The sequence below is a fragment of the Notolepis coatsorum genome, assembly GCF_963971535.1.
Source record: "Notolepis coatsorum genome assembly, chromosome: 20".
Classification (NCBI taxonomy): Eukaryota; Metazoa; Chordata; class Actinopteri; order Aulopiformes; family Paralepididae; genus Notolepis; species Notolepis coatsorum.
In genome coordinates, this window is record NC_140184.1 from 13130443 (window position 1) to 13153546 (window position 23104).

At 41.0% G+C, this 23104-nt stretch overlaps 2 protein-coding genes across 2 annotated transcripts; one reads left to right on the forward strand and one right to left on the reverse strand.

Moving 5' to 3' along the window:
• Nucleotides 1-1471: 1471 nt before the first annotated feature.
• On the forward strand, nucleotides 1472-3617 carry LOC311247107 (myoblast determination protein 1 homolog 1-like; the record flags this gene model as incomplete). The annotated part of the gene is made up of 3 exons (XM_084337419.1): nucleotides 1472-2061; nucleotides 2799-2874; nucleotides 3361-3617. The coding sequence occupies exons 1-3, from the start codon at nucleotides 1519-1521 to the stop codon at nucleotides 3615-3617; spliced, it is 876 nt and encodes a 291-aa protein (XP_084193545.1). The 5' UTR covers nucleotides 1472-1518.
• Nucleotides 3618-5046: 1429 nt separating this feature from the next.
• Nucleotides 5047-21376, reverse strand: tnnt3b (troponin T type 3b (skeletal, fast); the record flags this gene model as incomplete). Its single annotated transcript, XM_084337667.1, has 11 exons — nucleotides 5047-5364; nucleotides 8148-8188; nucleotides 11687-11777; nucleotides 13328-13437; nucleotides 14797-14910; nucleotides 15578-15655; nucleotides 17390-17506; nucleotides 17966-18011; nucleotides 18603-18621; nucleotides 19591-19608; nucleotides 21172-21376. 11 exons carry the CDS (start codon nucleotides 21374-21376, stop codon nucleotides 5328-5330), a joined length of 876 nt encoding a protein of 291 aa, XP_084193793.1. The 3' UTR covers nucleotides 5047-5327.
• Between the last annotated feature and the right edge of the window lie 1728 nt (nucleotides 21377-23104).

A 23104-nucleotide genomic window follows, 5' to 3' on the forward strand; every position in this document is an offset into this window, starting at 1 on the left:
ACTTGTATTTGTTATCGTGCAATTGCCTATTTTTCTTTATGTTTCATTTAGGATTTTAGCAGTTGAAGCACTTTGTTACTTATCTGTATGGAAAGGTGCTGTACAAATAAAGATTTGTAAAATAATATAATATAATGTATAATGAACAGAACGGTCAATGTCTATACTCTCAGCGACTGAAGGGTATATAGCATCAGTATTCTCTTCGGTGCCAGTGGGTCTATTTTCTCATGGTGGCTTTAAAACGCTTTTACTGCAAGAGAACTATTTCTATTTTAAACCGTTTTGACTCCTGAAATAGCATATTGAGCGACATGCCTCTCTTCATCCCGGGCACAGCAGTCTCAATAAGAGAGTGAGAATGTATCTATTTCCGATTGCAGGGCAGGTCAACATTGAAGGAAATCAAAAATAATTGTGTATTACTGTTTATGGACGATTCAATCGCTGCAATGACAATGAGCTCAAAATTCATAGTGTGGGTTAATAGGCTAATCTAATGCACTATAATAATGTACAGCCCACCTATAGACTGTGAGTTATGTACTGATATTTGTCAAATATCAAATATACATTTAATAAGAAAAAGTTAGTTTATTGCAATATTGTTCGAGTTTCTATACATTCCTCTCTCTTTATTTATTTCTCTCTCTCTCTCTCTCTCTCTCTCTCTCTCTCTCTCTCTCTCTCTCTCTCTCTCTCTCTCTCTCTCTCTCTCTCTCTCTCTCTCTCTCTCTCTCTCTCTCTCTCTCTCTCTCTCTCTCTCTTTGGCCATCAGTTAGTCGTGAGACACTGGGACATCGACTCATCAACGCCACCCTCTGCCTCATATTCTGAAGTGAAACAGGACGTTAAACCGCAAGATAAGAATGATATTGAAACTGAAACGTTTCATACCCCCCCCCCCCCCAATCATCAGTAAACACACACACAAATAAATGTGGCTATCTCGTTATTCATATAATTACATTATTATCTTGCGGATTCATCGGTATAGACACACACAAATAAATGTGGCTATCTCACTTTTTGGAGATTGAAATATACCTAAATGAAGTGAACTGAAATAGAAGTTATTTCACGATATCAATATGGCGGTTTATTTTATTTGAATGGGAGAAAAAGTATCCGTTCTTGAAAGATGATGCTATCTATTTACTGTTTGTCAAGTGGGGGGGCCTATATACTTCATGATCTCTCTATGACAGTGTCATAACAAACGCAGCCCTCCCCCGACACATTCTCCCATTGGCCACCTCAAATAATAGTTTACGTAAAGACCCGCCCCTTTAAGGCACGGGTCCCTTTATAAACACCCCAAAAATCAACATGTTAACTTAACAAGCAGCCAAGGGCACTTACGCTATACAAGCTTGCCCTTTCATAAAAACCCTTGAGCAATTATAGGAACTCATCTGTGCACTTATAGGAAACGTGCTGCGAAGGGAGATTTTGGGGGATACTTTTTCGTTTTAAACTTTCCCCCCCCCCCAGTGATTTGACAGAGGATCGAAGACCATGGAGTTGCCGGATATTCCTTTTCCAATCACCTCTGCAGATGACTTCTACGATGACCCCTGTTTCGACACCAGTGACATGCAGTTCTTTGAGGACCTCGACCCGAGACTAGTCCACCACGCCGGTCTGCTAAAGTCAGAGGACCACCAACACCACCACCACCACCACCACCAGGAGGACGAGCACATTCGGGCGCCGAGCGGCCACCACCAGGCCGGCAGGTGCCTCCTGTGGGCGTGCAAAGCCTGCAAGAGGAAGACCACCAACGCGGACCGCAGGAAGGCGGCGACCATGCGAGAGAGGCGGCGACTGAGCAAAGTGAACGACGCCTTCGAGACCCTGAAGAGGTGCACGTCCAGCAACCCCAACCAGCGGCTCCCCAAGGTGGACATCCTGCGCAATGCCATCGGCTACATCGAGTCCCTCCAGTCGCTGCTCCGGGGCGGCGGCGGACGGGAGGAGAACTATTACCCCATTGCGATGGAGCCCTACAGCGGGGACTCGGACGCGTCCAGCCCGCTCTCCAACTGCTCCGACGGAATGGTAAGTGTGACAGGCTCGTTGTGGTCAAAAGTGGTTCGGGTGGATGATCATTCAACCATTCATTCAGTAATTTTTGTTGGGGCCTGTTTCGCCATATTTCGATCATAATTGCGTTCCTGGTGGTTATCCTCATCCTATATATAAATGGCGCATTTATGTAGCAGCTTTTATTATCCAAAGTGCTTTGCAACTTATATACAATTCACCCATTCACTCACACACCGACACGATTTTGTACAGCCTATTGATTTTTGAAAACAAATCTTGGTACATCTCGTATCTCTCTTGAATGGTTCTTGCTTTTTATTTTTATATTTTATTTTATTTCTGCTGTATGTAAAGCACTTTGTGAGTTGTCTCTGTGAAAAGTGCTATATAAATAAACTTTACTTTACTTACTTACATGATTAAATAAATATGTTCTTAATTCTGCATTAACTTGATATAGATTATTATTATTACCTGCCGTTAGGGGTTAAGATTCTTGCTCAAGGACACTTCGACACGCTGCCCGGGAGGAGCGGGAATCGAACCGGGAACCTCCGGATTACCAGGCGACTGCTCTATACCTCCTGAGCCATTATCGCCAGACTCGCCCCCAGGGCCATATCCCAATTAATGGAACAGCAATTACGCATATAGATTATGTATGTGCATATAGGCTAACGGACCTGTGTTTAAAAATTGGTTGACAACATAGTATTTTTCCGTTTGACTCATTTCGTTTTCATTTACAGATGGATTTCAACGGGCCTCCATGTCCACCAAAGAGAAGCAGCTATAACAGCTCCTACTTCACTGAAACACCAAATGGTACGTGGTTGCCCTCGCAAACACAACAACTATTAGGGCTGGTTATTTTAATGCAGATCTCATTGACTTGAAACACATTATCTTCTCGAAGGCAATTGTTTTTTTTAAGGTATATAGCCTACCGTTAGGCCCATAAGCCCACCGGTTTAGCCATTTCTCGTAGCCTATAGGCCTACTTACACTGATAGGTTAAAATTGATGATTTCGATCAGCTATTGTGAAAAAAGGGTATCTTGAACTTTGCATTATTTTAAAGTTAACATTTTGTACTTCATTTGTACTTTAGTTTGTATATTGTATATTTTGTATAGTGTTTGGCCTTTACTTTTTTTTACTGTATGAAGCACAATCTCAGGGGGCTCGTATACAAAACCAAGCATTTCACTGTAAATGTGCATGTATGTGACAAATAAAACAAAACTTGAAACTTGGAGTGCGGGATATCCTATTTAAATTAAAAAAAACTTTATTTATTTATTTTTACAGATTCCAGAAGCAAGAATTCGGTCATCTCCAGCTTGGATTGCCTGTCAAGCATCGTGGAGCGAATTACAACGGATACCACGTCAACCACCTGCCCCACTGTTCGAGACGGTTCCGTCGAGGGCAGCCCCTGTTCTCCGCACGGGGGCTCTGACGACAGTGAGTGCGGGGCCCCCCCCGTCCCCTCTCCCTCTCCCACCAGCTGCGTCCCCGTCGCTGCAGCGTCGCACGACCCAAACACCGTCTACCACGTGCTGTGAGCTGCACTATAGAAGAACGTGCCAGTGGACTGTTGTACATTCTTGAAAACAAAGTTATTCCTATTTGGGAAATGTGAGTGGCTTGTTGTAAATCACTGGCTGTGAAGCTTTAAGTGAGGTTTCCTGAAATTCAAGTCCAATTTCTTAATCTTTTGACTGTAAATTGAAGTGGATAGCCTGTATGTCCTTGTAGATTGTCTGTATGAATGTATTTATGTATCCGACTTATGCTATTTAGGCTATACTTGCTGTGAAAAGGTTGAAGTTTGAGTTTGATAGGCCTACCCTTTAACTGGTGCAGGAAACGGTCATTATTATTGGTCGACTGCCTGTCATTTCTGTGGGAAGAAAGACCTCACCTCCCTGATTCCTGTTTAGCCAAAAGTTCCACTATATAAATTATGCAGAAACGAGGACCATTTTGTAAATGTGTAAATAAGAGTTGCTTGTTCGAACAGAAAACAATAGACGCAAATATGTATTTATGTTGTTTGTTTATAGGGACGCTTGAATTGTGTAAATGTTTAACTAAGTATTTATTATAGAGTGAATGCCATTTTAATAAAGAAATATTTATATAGTTGGAATTCTTTCTTGTCAATATTTTCATTTTCAAATGATTTATAGGCCTACTCTTTTTTATTTGTATACTTAGCCTATATTCAAGATTTTTACAACCTACAGGTGGGATTGATTTTTGAAAACAAATATTGTTACATGATTAAATAAATATTTTCTTAATTCTGCATTAACTTGATATAGATAGCCTATTATGAAATGTGTTGACGCTGAGCTTGTTTGAATATGATTGGATTTGGTGGAGACAACCATCTTAATTTTTAAATAAATCATTTGAGCAAAAATATCAACGTCAGGCAAAATATTCGATTTTCTTCTATTTGTAAACATTTGTTACCAAGTGGTATTAAAATACCATATTTTCCAAATAAACTAGATTGAAATTTAGAAACAATATTTTACAATATGCTATTTTGGCTAAGTTTAAAACTTTAGATTTGAATGTTTATATTTTTTTTTGTTCCTTGGCATCATTAAAATGTCCGATTTATTGTTTTTCCACATTTCTAACGATCAAGGACCACGTGCGCATTTACCCCGTTATAATTCATCAGTCTGAGTATAGAAACATAGTTTTGTTTCCAATAGGAAATACAGGCTAATTGAAAACATCTATAATACAAAAAAATTAATAATAATTAATTTGTTAATGAATGCAATCTCAACACCTCAAATTACAAGACAACATCTCATTCAAATAATAATAAATAACATTTTGTGCATATATTTGGATGGCAAAACAAAGGCTCAAAATGTAGGCTTAATGTTGGCCTATAGTAGGAAACAGGCCACAAAAATGACAAAAGTCCACCTCAAAGATTGTACTGATCAAACGTTACTCACAAAGGGGTTGGGATAAGGGATTTTATTGTGCTGCAATGGGCGAGCTAAAAGACTATAGCTCACATTTTATGTACAAAAAGATCATACGAATCCGACAATGGCCCAGGTGTTTATGGGACACAAAACAACGATAACTTAATTAGCCCACAATATAATTTCACATAACACGTGACAGGAGGTAAGACGTGCAGTGTTTCCGTGCTATGGGTATTTGAGTTCTGGCCGGCAGGGGGGGCGGTCCTCTCGGGGCGGGAGCCCGGTGCCGACGCGTCTGGGGGACGGACTGCTTTACTTTCTGCGACGGCTGGCAGCTCCCTTCTTGCTGCTGCAATGTGCCAGGAGCACAAACACAGTCAGTCGGCGATGTAATGCCATCTAGCGTCACCGTGCCATTAGTTTATGCTATCTATAGTCGACATAAACATGAACATTGAATATTGACTAACTTGACCACTGCTATACCCAACAATTTATCAAGACATTTCAATCCAACAACTACACCATATTTGTATATTTATTACAAAAAGTTAGCATTTTGTACCTCATTGTTTGCATGTTGTTTGTACTTTAGTTATATTGTATATTTTGTATAGTGTTTGGACTTTATTCTTTCACTATAATGTACATGTACCTTATATGTGACAAATAAAACAAAACTTGAATCTTAAAACTTGAAACAGTAGGATGAGAGAATTAGGGCTGGACATAAGGGGGTTGTTACATTGTTGTCAACATATACACAGAAAAGAAACCCAAGCCACGTCAGGCAATAGTTAAGATCATATATTGACGAGTATCATGTTCTGAATATTTTATATATCAGCAGGGTTACTGTATAGCATCAAACTTCACACAACCAGGCCATGCGATACTTACCACAGTGCTATTGACTCATTCAGGGAGGTATGGGCCTATATATGATTCCCATTGCGCCACAAGGCTCAGATGACTCAGAGTTTCATTTTGATATCATCCATTTTGACAGTCTGCATCTTAAATGAATGGACAAATAACGTATACAGCAAGAGATGCAGGTATGGTCTATATGTTAGTGGTCTTATAGGTCAGTGCATGGTTTTCAAATTGTTGCTATTATGGCCCGCTTCCAACGCCCCACATAAGCTATTCAGAACAGGGCACACCTTATTATTGGTATTGTCATATGTTCCATAATGTATTTTAGAACTGAACTTTGTAATGAAACTCAAAGTATTAAGAGCAAAGTGCTCTGGGCTTTCTTATTATTTATTTTGCCTGTAAACAAATACAACTTTAAGTAGACGTACTTAGTTACATGCTGTATGTACCTCAGAACTGGGGGAAATGTGAAGTATAAGAGAAAGACATATGGCTCTGTCAGAACTAAACTTCTAAAATACTGCTGTGCTGAAGCACTTTGTTTTTTTTACCCGTATTGTGTAAACATCTAAAATACTGGGTTGATATGTGTATCTGCTTCATGATTATATGTCTGTGTATCAGTGACAATCAGTCAATCAGTTATGTGTATCAGTGACCGTAAACAAAGAGGCCTAGATGTTAGATCCTATGAGAAATTATGTGATTTAATGTTCTATATGCCTTATTTAGACTTTGTCTATTTTGCTGCTGTCTATTTTATGCTAATTCCATGCTCATTTTATACCTAATTGTATGCATTGCTCTTGATCTGCCAATTTTGTGCTCTTTTTATTAAAAAATATTTTACTGCTGTGAGCTGCAATTCTTGTATGAAAGGTGCTATATAAATAAAGTGTATTATTATTTATTATTATTATTATTAATAATATTAATATTATTATTATATATGCAGTAACAAACAAATATCTGCTACATAAATTGTCTTCATAACAATTGGTTATAGGCAGCACAGTGGTTGAGAAAGATATTATGCACTAAATACCTCAGTGGGTCGTTTTACTTTTCATATGATATTTGGTTAATGTTAAAAGGGAACCGTGCCCAAACTAAGAACTACATTATGTTATTTCCATGTCCAGAGTTAAATCAATATATGCGAACATGAGCTACTCTCTCCCAAAGCCAGAAATCAGAGAAGTATGAATCAAACATGTGATGTGATAAAGTATAAAGTCTGGAGCTGCTCCATTGACCATGGATGGAGACACATTTTATGGACCCACAGAATGCTTGCTTTCTTTTTTTTATGCCAAAATGAGCCTCATTTTGCGTTTTCCGCTCTGAAACAGAAAAGGTACCCATTCATCAGAACATTCCCCTGGGTGTCAGTGTCATATATAACATATTTCCCAATTCATTGTCTATGGGGCACTCTAGTTTTTGGATTTGGGAGAGAGTTGTTCATGTTCACTGATATTTTTGGACTGTCATAGATCATATTAATTATTAAATATAGGCTGTAGGCTGTATAGTTCCCCTCTATAAGAGCTGGTACTACCAGAGCCTGGATGTGGGATTGGATATAGGCCTATTGTATGGGTTGGGGAAGAACACAAATATAGATTCAAGATATATATTATACAATTCTGATCCAACCAGCAGTTTAATAGTTGTCTGGGAGGTGGGTAGACTTGACTCCACTATACACTATAAATGGAGATTAGACTGCTTGGTGTGTGTATATCCTATATACTCCATTGTACTGAAGAGGTAGCCATATACTCTGGAATCTGGATCGCTGAGTTTACACCCAATACATTACTATTATGGATCCAACCATATACTAGTATGGTTGGATATACAAGTATACAAGTTACTGGTTATAGTGCATTATTGAAAAGTTGTTAAAATGGAACGGGTCAAGTGTGCAATTATGAATGATGTAAGTGGTTTCAAGATCCTTTCCAAACGAAACGTTCACACGGATTTATAATAATGTCTGATTCAAGAACACTGTCTTGAACCGTCGGTGTAACAGATTAGTCATGCCTTATCTGGTGCATACGTTTTGTTATGTTCATCTGAGGATTGTGTGTGTGTCAAGTTCTCTCATTTACTGCAGACTACATTAGAAGTCATGATATCCCGGAAGGGATTATTCCCATCATGTGTCTGTAGGAGGCCAGGGGAGTGACCGGGGGGGGGGGGGGGGGGGGGGCGGAATCGCGTGGACGTGGCGGTACTTACTGCTTCTGCAGCTCGCCGATACGGTTCCTGAGAGAGATGACCTGAAAGCATGAGACACACACAAGGCGTTGCTTTAAGCAGTGGACAGCGGGCGAGTTGCCTTGACCTCGAGTTCCCCATGGTTCGCCTCTCGTTAAGAGACGGCGACCCCGTGGAGAAGGTGTGGGAGTCGAGGTGGAACGTCGAGAGCGCACGCCTTTTGTAAAGGCTCTGTGTGACCGAAGCCATGTTGTTTCAAGCAGTCTAGTAGTAGCTTTTAATAGCGGATATATGGGAAATAATGACATTCGTTTGTTTCTTTGCTTCTTTGTATCGTGTGCTGTTGTCTCTCAGTGTTCCATCTCAGCGCGATTACAAAGCGAACATGACGCAGAGCGCCAGGAGGCCAGCAGCTGCTCACAGACTCAGGAAGCTCTTAGGGGGCTTTCTCACATGCCATTCGGAGTCGAAACAGCTCCGTTCCGTCCTCGTTCCGTCCTTGGGTGCGAACTTCCCCCCTCCCTCTCCCCCCTCTAATTTGTGTACACACTGCAGTCTTGGTGCGCTCCGGTGTTTGTTTACGGTTTGCGTTTTGAGCGTGTAAGCTTGCCGTAGGCGATGATGTCACGCTCGAACGTCAACACAGGAAGAGTTTAACATACGGTGGTGGAAACTGGATGCTGATATAAAGAAACAAATAACCAATACATATTAAGTTATATTTGAACCTCTGTTGTCAAGCCTTGTCAATATAACCCACCCTCCTTTTCTCACGAATGGAACTGGTGTCGTGGAGTCCGCTTTGAGCGTTTTCCAGGGTTAACGCTAAGCTAACACTAGTTAGCTTACCCTATTTATTACTAGTTAGCAGCTAACATTAGCCGATCGCTCGCAGCAATTATATTGAATGTCATTGATCTACCGGTCGATCACGGCCGACTGGTTGGGCACCACTGGTCTAATAGAAATAAATGCATTCGAACAAGAAACCAATGTATAGTAGACATAGCAATGGCAAAAATAATTTCCAGGCCTAATGCGAGCCAGGGAAGTCTTGTGCTTGTAACGTGGCTTCATGTTTTCAGCCGTGAGGCTCAACATGCTTGTTTGGTTGAGGTCTGAACTCGCCAAATTGCCATGGGTATTGTCCAGTTGTGGCTGTATGTTTTTATCTGCCCAAAATTCAAGCAAGCATGAAAGCATTACAGTAATGACGTTGTGTGTGTCAGCAAGTTGATACATCAAGTTGATACAGCAAGCCTCTCCCGTGTTTTGGTACAAGCTCGCACACCACGCCCCCCGCTCCCACTGGCACGCACCCGGAACCACCTATTTCAGCGGTCCAGGTTTGGAGCGAATCAGTGTCCCCGGGGACGGGGGGGAGCGTTCTCAGTAGGACGGACACACCCTTTTCTGGTGCGATCGGGCTCTGATTCGACCCCGAATGGTTAGTGAGAAAGCCCCCTTACTTCTCTGTGGGATGAAGAGTGCCACCAGTGCGACTCAACGCCAGACTGACTATAAACCACTTCAGCGTTACATGGAGCTCGTGAGGGGGAGGGGGAGGAGGAGGGGGGGGGAAAGGGAGCGCGGGGGATAAAATGAATGAATGTTGATTAGAGCCTTGACGTAAGTGGTTGTAGCTACGGCTGGAGACTGATCCAATAGATTTTCTTATACGCCCGAGTCTCCTGAACACAGAGAGAGCAAACCCGAGTCGATCGGAACTTTCTCTGCCGAGCTATAGTAACTTTTCCGCATCTACTCCCCAACCGGAGCATGTGCAGATTGTCCAGAGAGAATCCCTTTCCCCACCTTCCCCCCTCTCCTCCGCTCTCTCCCATGAGCTCAAAGTACCAGAAGTGTTGCACTGTGGTCTATATGGTTAGAGATCAATGGTTTGATCTGGGCTTTAGTCATCATTTTCAGTTCTAACGTTTTCGGTAATGTTACAATTACCTTCTGTAAAAGAAATAAAAATGCAATGTGATCGAAAAACAAGATTTCCATTGTACTGAATCTTTAAGAAACCATGTTGTATAGGATTTTGTTAAATATATGACTCGTAGTTGTATCGTAAAGGGGGAAATATGAGTACTATGCCCAATGATATTCTGATTCAACGTGATTCTCATCCGCACCAACGTTCACCTGAGGATCAGTGCTTGAATTGGGCCGGTACTCACTGGTTTGCAGTACCGGGACTTCTGATTTTTACCCATCTGCGTACCGTTACTTCTTATTGCGTACCGTCACCTGTGTGTTATAAAGACTTCTCTACCCAGAATGCAACATATTACCGCATGAATTGACGTGTATAGACATCCAAATGTGCTTTTGTCACTGAAAACAGAAAAGGTAGCTAGCTAGCTACCATAACGTTACCATTTCGAAAATGCTAGCATCGCCGGACAAGGAGCCGGAAGAAACTCCAGTTAATACTGATGCAACTGCTGTGTTCGAAAATGTGTCTGACGAGGAGCCTTCTCTAGTCGATCCTCCTGCTCCAAGTTCAGTAGCTCCCACAGAGCCTTCTCTCCCGCTAACGTTTAGCTGCTGCTGGCGCAACTGCCACCACCGACACCGGCCAAACTGATGCATCCGACTGCTGGACAAGGGACCAATGAATGGCTCGTTGTTAAAGACAAAAAGCGGGGATGTCGGATATGTAAAGAGGTAAAATCTTTGGGAATACACACTGGACAAGGACTGAAACTCTCGATTGAATGGGGTGAGTGTGCAGTAGTGTCTCATTTCGGTAGTGACGATGACGTCATTTTGGGAACTGTGAGGGTCCTTCGATAGAAGCTTCCCATGCACTTAATAACACCATGCTCTCCTCAGGCCCCGCGGTGCAACGGCATCTTTGAGGTACTTACAATTTGCATAGCAGGTTCACTCTGTTATGCAGTGATAGCGCCTGGAGAATACCAAGTACAGCGAGGTTTACAAAGTCAGTCTCCTCACTCATTCACTTAATAGGGAGGTCCACCAAATTTTAAGAATTCACATTTACATTTAATATTCGTGAAACATGCACCATTCTCTCCTTAACGCTTGAAATCACGGAAAACGCTTGAATTTGGGATGTCATCTGGATGCTAAATCTGGGGCTGCTCCATGAAATATGCACCACACTCCGATTTTGTGGACCCGTGAAATGTGTGTGTGAGGTCTTACAACCTAAATGCAGTTTCAATTCTGCTTCCATCCTGTTAAAGTACTACAATTTAAAACAAATGTAGATGAGAAAACTCATTATGTGGCTCCACAAAGTCAGTGCCTCATTCGTTGTCTATGGAGCAGCCCCAGATTTCACGTCCAGATGACATAACAATGTAAGGGTTTTCTCTCTCTGACATAAGAAAGAGTGGTAGTTAGTTACCACCAACAACACAAGTCGTTTACTTCTCATGGAATACAGGAACCCGCTTGTTAAGGGAGGCTAGAGAATGAGAGGATTGACTGCTGGCATTTTGATCATTCGACAAAGTAAGGAAAGGAAACTGAATATGAAATCTATATTTTGGGTATGAACCCTAAGCATCAGCTATACTCACCTCATACCGCTGCCTATTCAGTTTCTCAAGAGTGTCAAACTTTTCAGACTCCAGGTTGTGCAGGGAATCCCACAGCTCCTTAGCCTTTACCCTACGCATGACAAACAACGGCAATTAGGGAAGCTAGCACTTTTCAAACTGGACAACATACAAAGGTCATCACCAAACAGCCAAGCTGCAGAGTAAAAAAGAAAACCACTATATCTTTGAAAATCGATGATCACAACTCTATTTTAGGTTAGGGTGGAATGTGAGGTCTCCTCTGAGGCTAAGGTTAGGGTTAAGGTAAGGGATGGGTTTATTAACAACTTCTTAGATGAAAATGATGACGGGTTCTGGCATTACAACCAAACCGTAAACAAAGAGGCCTATTAATCAGGGCCAGACCCGAGATGAGTCGGGTTATCTCGCCAGCGGTTGAGCGCCATACCCGAGATTTCTCAGGTTTTGATCCTTTGATCTTTTTCCTCTGATCCCCGCTCTAAACCATCATCCGGATCATTCTATGTGTCCCTGGCTTGTTTGCCTACATTGGAATTGCAATGCCGATCGAATCTCTCCAGGTGGCAGTTTCGCCTACCTTTTGAACTCTGATAGAAAGGGAACAGGAGAGGCAATGAATGAACCGGACTATCAAGACTCTCTCTGAGGGGGAGGAGCTCTTCCAAAGCAATCGCTAGGAGATCTGCTCGCCTCAAAACCTATAGTGTCCCATAAACACGTGTAATTACATATAAACGAGTAATCGCGATCGCCGATGGGATCATTGGAATTATTCTTTTAGGATTACCTTCTGGCTAAGGTAAGGACCCCTATGTTAATTCTACCGAACCTGAAACATGTTTATGTAACGATCACAGTGTCTTACTTTACCGGACATAAACCAAGCGTTTTGTAACGATCGCACTTTCGGGGTAAGACTAATCCCCCCCCCCCCCCCCATAATAAGTTTGTGAAGGCACATGGGTACAGGGGATCAACCAGAACGGTTTGGGCTTATTGCATAAACACATTTTATCTCACAATCTATGGAAAAAGACTGGATTATCTTGGAAATGGATGATGTTTAGCGTGTAATAAACTACAAACTACAGTGTGTAGAAACAAACTCTTTTTTACATGTTGGACTAGAAATAGTGTCTGTCAAATGAGCCATACTATTGTCTCCATAGCTATAATATAGAATATACAATAGCTCCGCAAATATCGTGAAATACCACGAAAATGGTAATGAAAAGCTGGCGCTCGACAGTGAAGGACGGGGGAAACTTATGGTGCTCAATGTGTTAAGATGTTAGATCCTACTATTTAATTATAATATATATATATGAAATATAATTATGAAAAATGAGGATGTTTGTTCTATGCTTCCTAATTTCATGTCTGCACTTTATGTGATTTAATTTGCTATGCTTATTTTATGCCTAATCTTTATGCCTGTCTTTTTACTGCTGTGAAGCACTTTGGGCTGCAATTCTTATATGAAAGGTGCTATACAAATAAAGTGTATTATTATTATTATTATTGCAGCTACAGTATATATATATATATAAATTAGGCTCCTGAATACATATTTTGCACCAAAAGGAAGATCCCAATATCTGGATTTGGGACAAAATCCAATTTCAGAAGCCGCCTCACCTCAGGGTGTCGTCATTAAGATTTTCAATGCTGAGAGGTTGGCGTTTCTCTGACAAGATCTTCTTCTTTTTCTCTCTCTCCGTCTGCCTCTTGCCTCTCCTCCCCTCAGCCTGGAAGAACCATGTGAGAAACAGGTTACAACGGTCCCTTCCCAGTGGAATAGTGGAATAAGGAAGTATGTAACAGGCCTACATTTACATTTAGTCATTTAGCTGACGCATTTATCCAAAGTGAATTACAAGTTCTGTACAAGACAGCAGGAAGGGTACAACTCTTTTAGCTAAGTAACAATGTTCATCAAACAGTGTTGAAACGTGGGCACTGCAGTCTCGATTGCGTAGTAGTAAAGACATATTAGCATAGTAGGTAGTAATATAGGAAAGGAAGATTATTTAGTAGCAAAGTGCATGATAGTAAAAGACAGTACAACAGTTTTATTTAATTTTTTCATTTCAGATATTGATTGAAGAAGTGTGTTTTTAGTCGATGGCGGAAAATTGGTCTGGTTTCGGCTGTCTTAACTGTGGTGGGAAGTTTGTTCCACCATTGTGGACCAAGGACAGATAATAAGCCTGCTTCTCTTTGATGACGCCCCCTGAAGCTATATACTGCTGAGGAGAGCTAAGTGTTATACATGACTGTGTGATTATTCCTTTTTTGATGCTGTATGTGCAAGAGTTTACACCTGATATGAATGAGTGATCTTTGAGTTGAAGAGTTTGTTGTGCTTGGTATACTGTGACCCCAGCATCCTATAATATGTCTCAATGGTGTTAAATTCTTAAAATGATTCACATGCTACGTGAAATGCCCCTTTAACTCGTTAATGGCCATACCCAAGTATAGTCGGGTTATCTCGCCAACGGTTGCGCGCCAAAATCCGAGTATACTTTCATACAAGAATTGTGTGAAAGTGCTTCAAGGTGAGGTGATACATGTGGCCAGAATAGTCATCCTTAAAAATGCTCCTAATACTTTTAGCGAATTAATTAACTACTACTCCTCATTTAGCTGTGGGACCGGCCCTGGATCCTCCACAAGGACCCCCGGGGACTTCCTGAACCCCACTTTGAGAACCACTGCTGTGGATTTCCACGTTGACGTTGACTACTGGCCAGGGCCGTTTCTAGCTTTTTGGGGGCCCTATGTAAAATGTTGTTTGGGGCCCCCCGAACGTTAAGAGGATATTATATATATATATATATATATATTTTTTTTTTTCTTGAGCATATAGGTGCTTTCACTCAACGCACGAGAGTGCTTGGCTACCAAGAGAGACTGGTCATTTAAATAAAAAAATATTAATAAAAAAAAAGGCTAAAATGGCAGCTTAGGGGACTCCCTGGTGGCTTTGGGGGGCCCTATGCAACGCATAGTCCGCATATGGCAAGAAACGGCCCTGCTCCTCCTGCTGCAGGTTGATTCTATTGTACTGTTTTATCTTCTGTGTGTGGAGAGACGTACTGTACCTTCTGCAGGTGGCTGCTGTAGCCGGAGCCCATGCCGACCAGGGCCGACTTCTTCTTGGCCTCGTCCTCAAGCTTCCTCTGGTTGTCTAACTCCTCCTTCCTCACCCTCTCATTCTACCCAAGAAACATTAAATCGTGTTACTTGCGCAGTCCTCTTTCTTTCTTTCTTTCTTTCTTTCTTTCTTTCTTTCTTTCTTTCTTTCTTTCTTTCTTTCTTTCTTTCTTTCTTTCTTTCTTTCTTTCTTTCTTTCTTTCTTTCTTTCTTTCTTTCTTTCTTTCTTTCTTTCTTTCTTTCTTTCTTTCTTTCTTTCTTTCTTTCTTTCTTTCTTAAAGGGCAATATCAGTTTCTGACATGTGGGTCCCTAAGTAATTCTTCCTTTGATACAAAATTGATGCCTCAAATAATTTTTCATAATCTTTTACCCTCACTGATGAATTCTGTATCTTGCAGATCTGTTGTTGCAGATTTACCACATACTATAGGCTTCCGGTGTGTGTCTGAGTGTCTGTCTAAACACCACATAAAGCCATGAAAGTAACCACCATTGAATAAAATGGCATGCTAATATTCTGTATAATACAATATCTGAGGAATAATATAATATCTGAGGAAAAATACAACATCTGAGGAAGTATTTATCTTCCTCCTTTTTAGACATCATATACAATAAAATACAAGAAATGTATTGATTCAAAATAAACAGCACCCTTGGGAAAAAGCTGACATACTGCAATGTTTTAGCAAACATTCAGGATTTCGGTGGAGCAAGATGGTACATACCTCACGCTTATTCTGTCGTTCTTTATCCTTGTCAGAACGAACCCTCTGCTCGTCAGATCTCTCAGTCCGACGCTTCTCCTGTATAGAGAGACACAAAGTTAGTTCCTGTGCTGCTCAGCTCTCTCAGACCAACGTTTCTCCTGAATAGAAACACAAAGTTACACCTACAGTATTAATTTCGCTGACCCCATGACCATTCCTCTAGTGCCCTTTTTTAAATGAGCATGTCTCCTGATCTGTTAGTCATTCATGACCCCAAGTTGGTGACTCCATGACATTTTCTCTAGTGCTACAGTACAAGCCTATCTTCTACCTGCTAGTCACAACATTAGCAGTGAACATTCATGATCCCAAGAGGAAGATGACCTTTCCTCTAGAGCCACCATCAGGCTAGACTTTCAGTTTTCAAATAAGCATATTTCCTGACCTGTTACTCAGAGAGATTCCTCTGGGTGATGTCAGAGAAAGAGAAGAGCAGACCTCTAGTGAACTGCAGTTCTTCCACTGTTTTCAACTGTAGTAGGCTGAACTTGCGGGAAAGTCAAAGAAACGGTTGAGGAAATAGTGTCTGCTGTTCTCTAGAGGTCTGCTCTCCTCTCGGTGACATCACCCAGAGGAATTTCTTGGGGGGGAGGGACGCAGCTGAGCTCTTGAGTTGAGACACAGGACATGTTGGTGAGTGGTCCTCCCCACAACAGAACAATAGGATTCATGTTGAAAAGTGCTCCTTTTAACCCAGTACAATGTGTATTTCTTTATTTTATTTTTCTTTATTTATTTTTATTTCAAGTTTGTGTGTTTATGGTTGTTCGAGATAAATAAAGATCAAATCGAATCAAATGTGTGTGAAAATAACATCAAAGTGGTGACATTGTTAAGCCTTGGTGGAGGTCTGTTTTATTTGGGATTTAGTGCACTCCTTCCACCACATTACACACAATGTAATTAGATATGTATTACTTTGCATATCATACTGTATTCACCGTAGAGGTCAGAGAGCAAGGTCAGCCAGATCCCTGGAGCAAGTGTTCAGTGTCTTGCTTGACGACACTTGGGACAGGGATGTTGTGGGGGGATTCAAACCTGTGATCAGTAGGAGAGACTGGACCCATACCTGATCTACCAGGTATGGGTCCAGTCTCTCCTACTGCCAGCACACTAGCAATACCAATATGTTGACTTCGATACCAATACCAGCCTAAGTATCACAATACCAGTTCTAAAACGATACCGCAGTAATTTATTCCACACGCTATCTATTTTAGTCACTAATGGGGTGAAACGCTCACACTGGAGGCCTGGCTTTAGACAGAATCACCAACAGACAATGTGGAAAATACCTTGGTGTGCGTGCAGCTGACACTGTGGACACGCCCACTACACAAAGCGTGCTCACACACACACACACACACACACACACACACACACACACACACACACACACACACACACACACACACACACACACACACACACACACACACACACACACACACACACACACACACACACACACACACACACACACACACACACACACACATCCACTCAACTCACAGAAAATACGGCATCAGACTATTATTCTAAAAGTATCAATAGTACTAATAAAATGGAGTATTGGACCGTTTTTATTGACTGAGTATTGCGATACTTTTCTAGTATCGGTGTATCGTGCAACCCTACAGCACACCCTGCTGTGGTTGATTTATTTAAACTGCAACTGGAACTGGAACTACTTTGGCAATCGTGATCTTATAGTCTGTTGTGAAACTGCAGACTTATAGAAGCCATAGGATTCATGCAATATCTCACAATTCTTGATTTCAGGCCAATGAGCTCCTCTTCCTCCTTCTTCCTGCATTCGAAGTGATTGTCGATGAGCCCCTGCAGCTCAATCAAGTCCTTGTTCTGACGCTTCTTCTGAATGTCCTGTTTGAAACCAGAGAAGGGAGACACCAGCCACAGGTCACCAGTATTTCACAGTTGAACTGTATCGAGCATATAAGGAGAGACTGTGTGGTGACGAGTGATAAAGTGCATGCTGGAAACAGGGCCGGCCTGTGGGTCTGTTGGGCCCTAGGCGAGATCCTGAAAATGCCCCCCGATAGTAAAAAAATAATAATGGCCACGTTGCTCAACGTCCAAGAGAAATTGATTCACCAGACTACATTCAATCATCTTTGCAGACATACTTGTAGTATTATATAAAACTATAATAATAATAATATATATATTCTTTTTTTTACTATACGTGCCCCCCCCCCCCCCCCCCCTTCGCTGAGGTGTCTGCAAAGAAGATTTTCGGGGCCCTAGGCGACTGTATGGCCTGTAGGACGGGCTGGCCATGGCTGGAAAACTACACAAGGAGACACAGACAAGTCAACTTACATCAAAGTCGACTTTTTCGCCATCGGGGATCTTGGGCTGACTTGGTCTATTGAGAGTAAAATGGTGTAAAATTATGGCAGTTGTATAATGAAAACAAAAGTCTAAAATTGTCTATTGCTTCATAATATATATTTAGTGACCCAGTCCAGACTACGTCCATTCTATTCTATAAAATAATCCATAATGCCGCGAAGTCTGTGTGAATAGGGCTACTGACAGATGACAGCTAATCCAGTGGGGGAGTGGTTAGGAGTGAATTTAAGAGCTAGTTTTCACACCTAGTATAGTATCTGTGTTAAAAATGCAGGCACACTTTAGATTGTCTTTTCTCAGCTTTTCTCTGCTCTGAGACTAGAGGTTCAAATAAGCATATCTTCTTCAAATATGTTCACAAGTCATTTGAAAGCTTTCATAATCTTAAAAAATTACAAACAAATGACAGAGGAAGACATGAGCCACAAACAGCTGGACTCATATATGGTCACATATATATACATATATATATATATATATATATATATATATATATATATATATATATATATATATATATATATATATATATATATATATATAAACAAAAACAACATGTTATGTATGACGTATTGTTTTACAAAGATGAAAAAATTGCACTCACTTGAACTTTGGCTTCTCCTCTGTTTTTAGTTTTTAATATGAAATCAGAAAAGGAAGAAACATGTTTCATCGTTAGGAACCCAGACATCAGGCAGCAGACCAGAGACGGGGAATACGCCTTATTACATCTCATCAACTTGTGATTAACCTTATAGAGCTGATGATTGTAATCCAGGTGTAAGTCTAGGTTTTCTAGTTCACAATGTTAATCTCGTGTGCGTTAGTGAGTAAAATCCAACCGGTATAATTAAAGACTTTTAGGAAAAGTATGAGTAGGTATAATGTGCAATATCTCTACATATCTACGCTATTTATGAGTTTGTGTTGTAAACACATTCCAACGCACACATGAAATACTACATACTACTGGATTTTAACTACATACTAATTTGACTGTCCAATTCATATTCATATATCAACTATCATGATAAATGTAAATGGTGTTCCATTAAAGATATATTTGTTTGGGATTAGCTTTTGTTGCCTCAACCCTCACACTCAAAATAATGAAAGAAAACACAGGCAAAGCAACACCCTTGCAGCAGGAAATACAAACTACCATCTTGTTCTCCCTCCTCGACTGGTTTGGCGCATGTCATGCAAAGAGAGAAGAAGCAGAGCAAGACGTGAGCAGCAATGAGGTCACCGCTCTGCCGCGACGCAGCAGCACTTCATTCATGTTCCTCCGCCCTGTCTCTCCGTGCGTCAAGCTCGTACAGTCCGCGCAAGTGGCTAAAACTACACGCATTTCTATCTTTCTCCTGAGAACTAGGGGAATACACATTTGCGTCGTCGGTTCATTCCACTAAATGACTCGAGTCTTGGATCAAAGTTCTATGGGTGCAGGTATAGGCTACGGGACAATCTCAATGAGACCTTAAACCCAACCAGGGGAACGTCTATGTGGTCTGTCCAGTCAGAGGAAACACATAGGCTACATTAATGTGTGTCAATACCGTATAGAATAGAACTCTTAGGGATCAACATACCTTCCTCTCCATAGGCCTCTGCATGCAGCAAGCGTCCAAAGTAAGAGCAGAATAGAAATGATTAGCGACATAACAATAATAGCTCAGGAGAAGCAACTAGTGCCTAATAGCATTATATCTATTGTCTGATTTGTCTCTACAGTGCAGAGCATTATGCAGCAGATTTACCCAATTGCTTTTTGGAACGTCTTATCTATTTTAGGATTCTAGAATCCTTTAACTTCCAATGTTCCTGTAATGAAATCATCCTCGGGAATTTCATTATCAAGGACTTTCACCCTTGGAATCAGTTGTCAAAATTCTAATCTCATTATGTAAGAAGGTACAGTTGGAAGAGTTAAGTGGGTCTGAATACAGTTATCGAAACCACATGAGCATTTGAATGTAATATGTATTTTAAATAGAAAAGACATGAATGCTGTGTATATCATCACAATCTATCACGACACCCCAGTGGTCAAAGGCTTTAGAGCCGTTGGTGCAGAGATGACATTATTCTTTCAGGCACATAGAAAAAACTGCTCATACAAGACCTCAGAGGAGACCAAGGTGTGTTCCTACGTAGAGACAAGATTACACATCATTCTGTTCCATATTCAATTCAGGGAATTAGATAAATGCATTGTCATAGGAACATTTTGCACAGATCATTTTTAATAACATGAAAATGGCAATCGTTGGCCATGGATGTGAAGCACGTGTTAACTCAAGTAAAATCACATTATTATTATTATTTTATTTACTCCTTTCATCCCTTTGAGCCTGTTTTATTCATGTTCCATACGGAGTACATCATGTCGAATGATCTGACGTGAAACAGAAATGCTGGAAACAAGACATGTTTTGGATGAACCGTTCATAACATTGATGATAATGATAACATGTCAATCGCTGAGATTTTATAAAGCATATAGTAGAGATGCACCGATACGATGTTTGATGAAACTATAGTTGTAGAGGCGCAATATGGTAATATCTCAAAATCAATACAGCCAAAATCACCATTTGCATGGTAATGCCTGCATGGCCTTAATCGATAATCAATACAGAGTAAAAGTATTTTAACATAGATATTGGTATGCATACCGGTGCAACTCTAGCCAAATGTTTTACTGTCTCTTGTTATATTCTAGAATGATGATGGCGAAGATAAAGAAGAAAGCAGTCAAAGAGTTAAGCTTTGCGCCAAGGCTGGCTTAGTAGTAACAGATAAGAGGTCATAGCTGGTAGCTAGATTAAGCTTGCACACTAGATGCCTCAATGCACTTGCGTCACACAGGGCAAGGATTGAGGCAAAGCAGGTGAAGCAGGCATGTAGGTAGGGAGTGTCAATGATCATCTCTTTAATAACTTAGTCCAGTGGCAGTATGCATACTAAATGCATACTCATTGTGTTCTTCATAGTGGGCAGTTATGAAGAGAAGGCACCTCCAGTAGTGAAACAATCGAGAAAGGTTGGAAGGGGACACCAGGGGGGGAACGTCGTTAGTGGGGGTTCGGGACTGACTAGCCGACATGGCCAGACGGTCTTGTCTATCCTGGTTCGAGAAATATTAATGAATACCACCATGCCGGACATACCTTCCTCCTCATGCACCACCTCCTCCTCCTCCTCCTCCTCCTCTGGCTCAGGCTCTGGCTCAGGCTCTGGTTCTACCTCAGCCTCTGGGGCTTCGGGTGCTACCTCTACTTCTACTACCTCCTCTTCGGCTACGCAGCATGCAGCGAGCGACCAGGGAGAGGAAGGGGTTCGGAAGAAGGTGATTAATGACGCGTAAAGAGCCATTAGAAAACAAAAAACAACATCACTTCACGTTACACAGAGAGGGGGATAGGTGTGCGTGTGTGGACGGCACTGCTTGGAGGCTAAGGCTAAGTGAGCAGTGACGCTGAGGACGAGAGAAGGTCGAGAGAGAGAGGAGCATAAATGAAACAGAGGGTGGGAGAGAAATGACGAGTCAATGGCGACAGCATTGACAGGGAGAAACAAGAGATGGTTAGGCATGGATATAATGAGATGATTTAACCTGTTAAACTCTAGCCCTGTTTTCTGAAAATCCGCCTGAAAGTACATGCCCAAGTAAATGGAAGATTGCTCCACTTCTACAAGGTCAATTTGCATGTTCTTGGTATCTAGGAACATTTATGGACCACGGGGAATGTATTCCCAGTGTCAGTAATATTGTGTATGTTACTATGTTTGAGTAAATTGCGATGAAACAGAGGAGAATATAAATCATAATTTTTCTTTGCATCTTTGACGGTGAATAACACCATGCTAACATTGAGGTCGGAGGAATTTCGCTCACTGAGCTTATTCAGCGCCTTCTTGAGATCAAGTGTACAGAAAATCGAAGCAAATTAATAAAGGGAAGATGATTAAACAGAAGGATTTGTAGATAGAGTACTGAATTATAATCCATTTGAATTATACATTCAAAATTGAATTATGAACTATAAATTACCTTATTATGGCCACGTCATACATCTATGGATAGGGCCAAATCTCCTCTTTCCAATGGCAGTGATCTGTATTTAGTCATTTCCTTGCGTTTTTCCGATAAAAGAGCGATAGAACATTTAAAAAACATCGGTAAACAAACGTAGTGCTGAAAATATACACTTTGACTGCTGTTTTGATAGGGTTAGGGTCTTTACGCTTGGCTACATTTGAAAAAGAAACACAACATTAATTAATACGGTCTGTATTGATCGATTTATGAGAAAACACCAATTGGGGGACCCTAGGGCTTAACAGGTTAATTTCCTATGTACCGGAGATACCTGTGTCGAAAACACGTCACATGCCAAAAAATGTGGAATAACCGGCGGCCCGATCACATTTTTCCATTATTATGGCATTTGGAACAAGTCACTCAGAAAAGTGAGGTGTTTGACAACCAGCAATATGACGATGCCTTTAGCATAAGAGCATAAACTAGAAGCAAGCAGGTCATGTTGTTCAAATGTGTCAAGCAGGGGTTGAGTATGCAAGTTAGACGAATACAAATAAACATGCATTTTTCTCTTCATGTGACAAATCTCAGAGGGGAAAAAAAGTGTGGTTAATTGTACGTGGATTAAGGTCACGTACTTTAGTTTGCTTGTGGTTAATGCATTATGCAATAAAACACAAAACAATAACTTACAAAGTTAGTCATTTTGCTTATCTACCCTCTTTCCTGTAATAGGCTCAATATTTAGAGGATTTGAAAGGGAATAGGGATTGATGGGAATATTGTTATACAGTAAATTAGAACTCTGGGAGCAACTACTGTATCCATCCCTTCTCTGACCAGAGGCCATGGAGGAAAGAGAAGAGCACACACGGCAGCATAATATCAACTTTGATGAATAAAGAAGCGGAAATCGAAACTATGGAGCATAATTATGCTTCAGGCTTACATAAAACAATCCGTCTTAATAAGCCATGACTGTATGTTACTTTAGAAAGTAAAATATGAGTACAAGTATCATATAAATAATAAACAGGACTGGCAAAGCAGGCATTTTC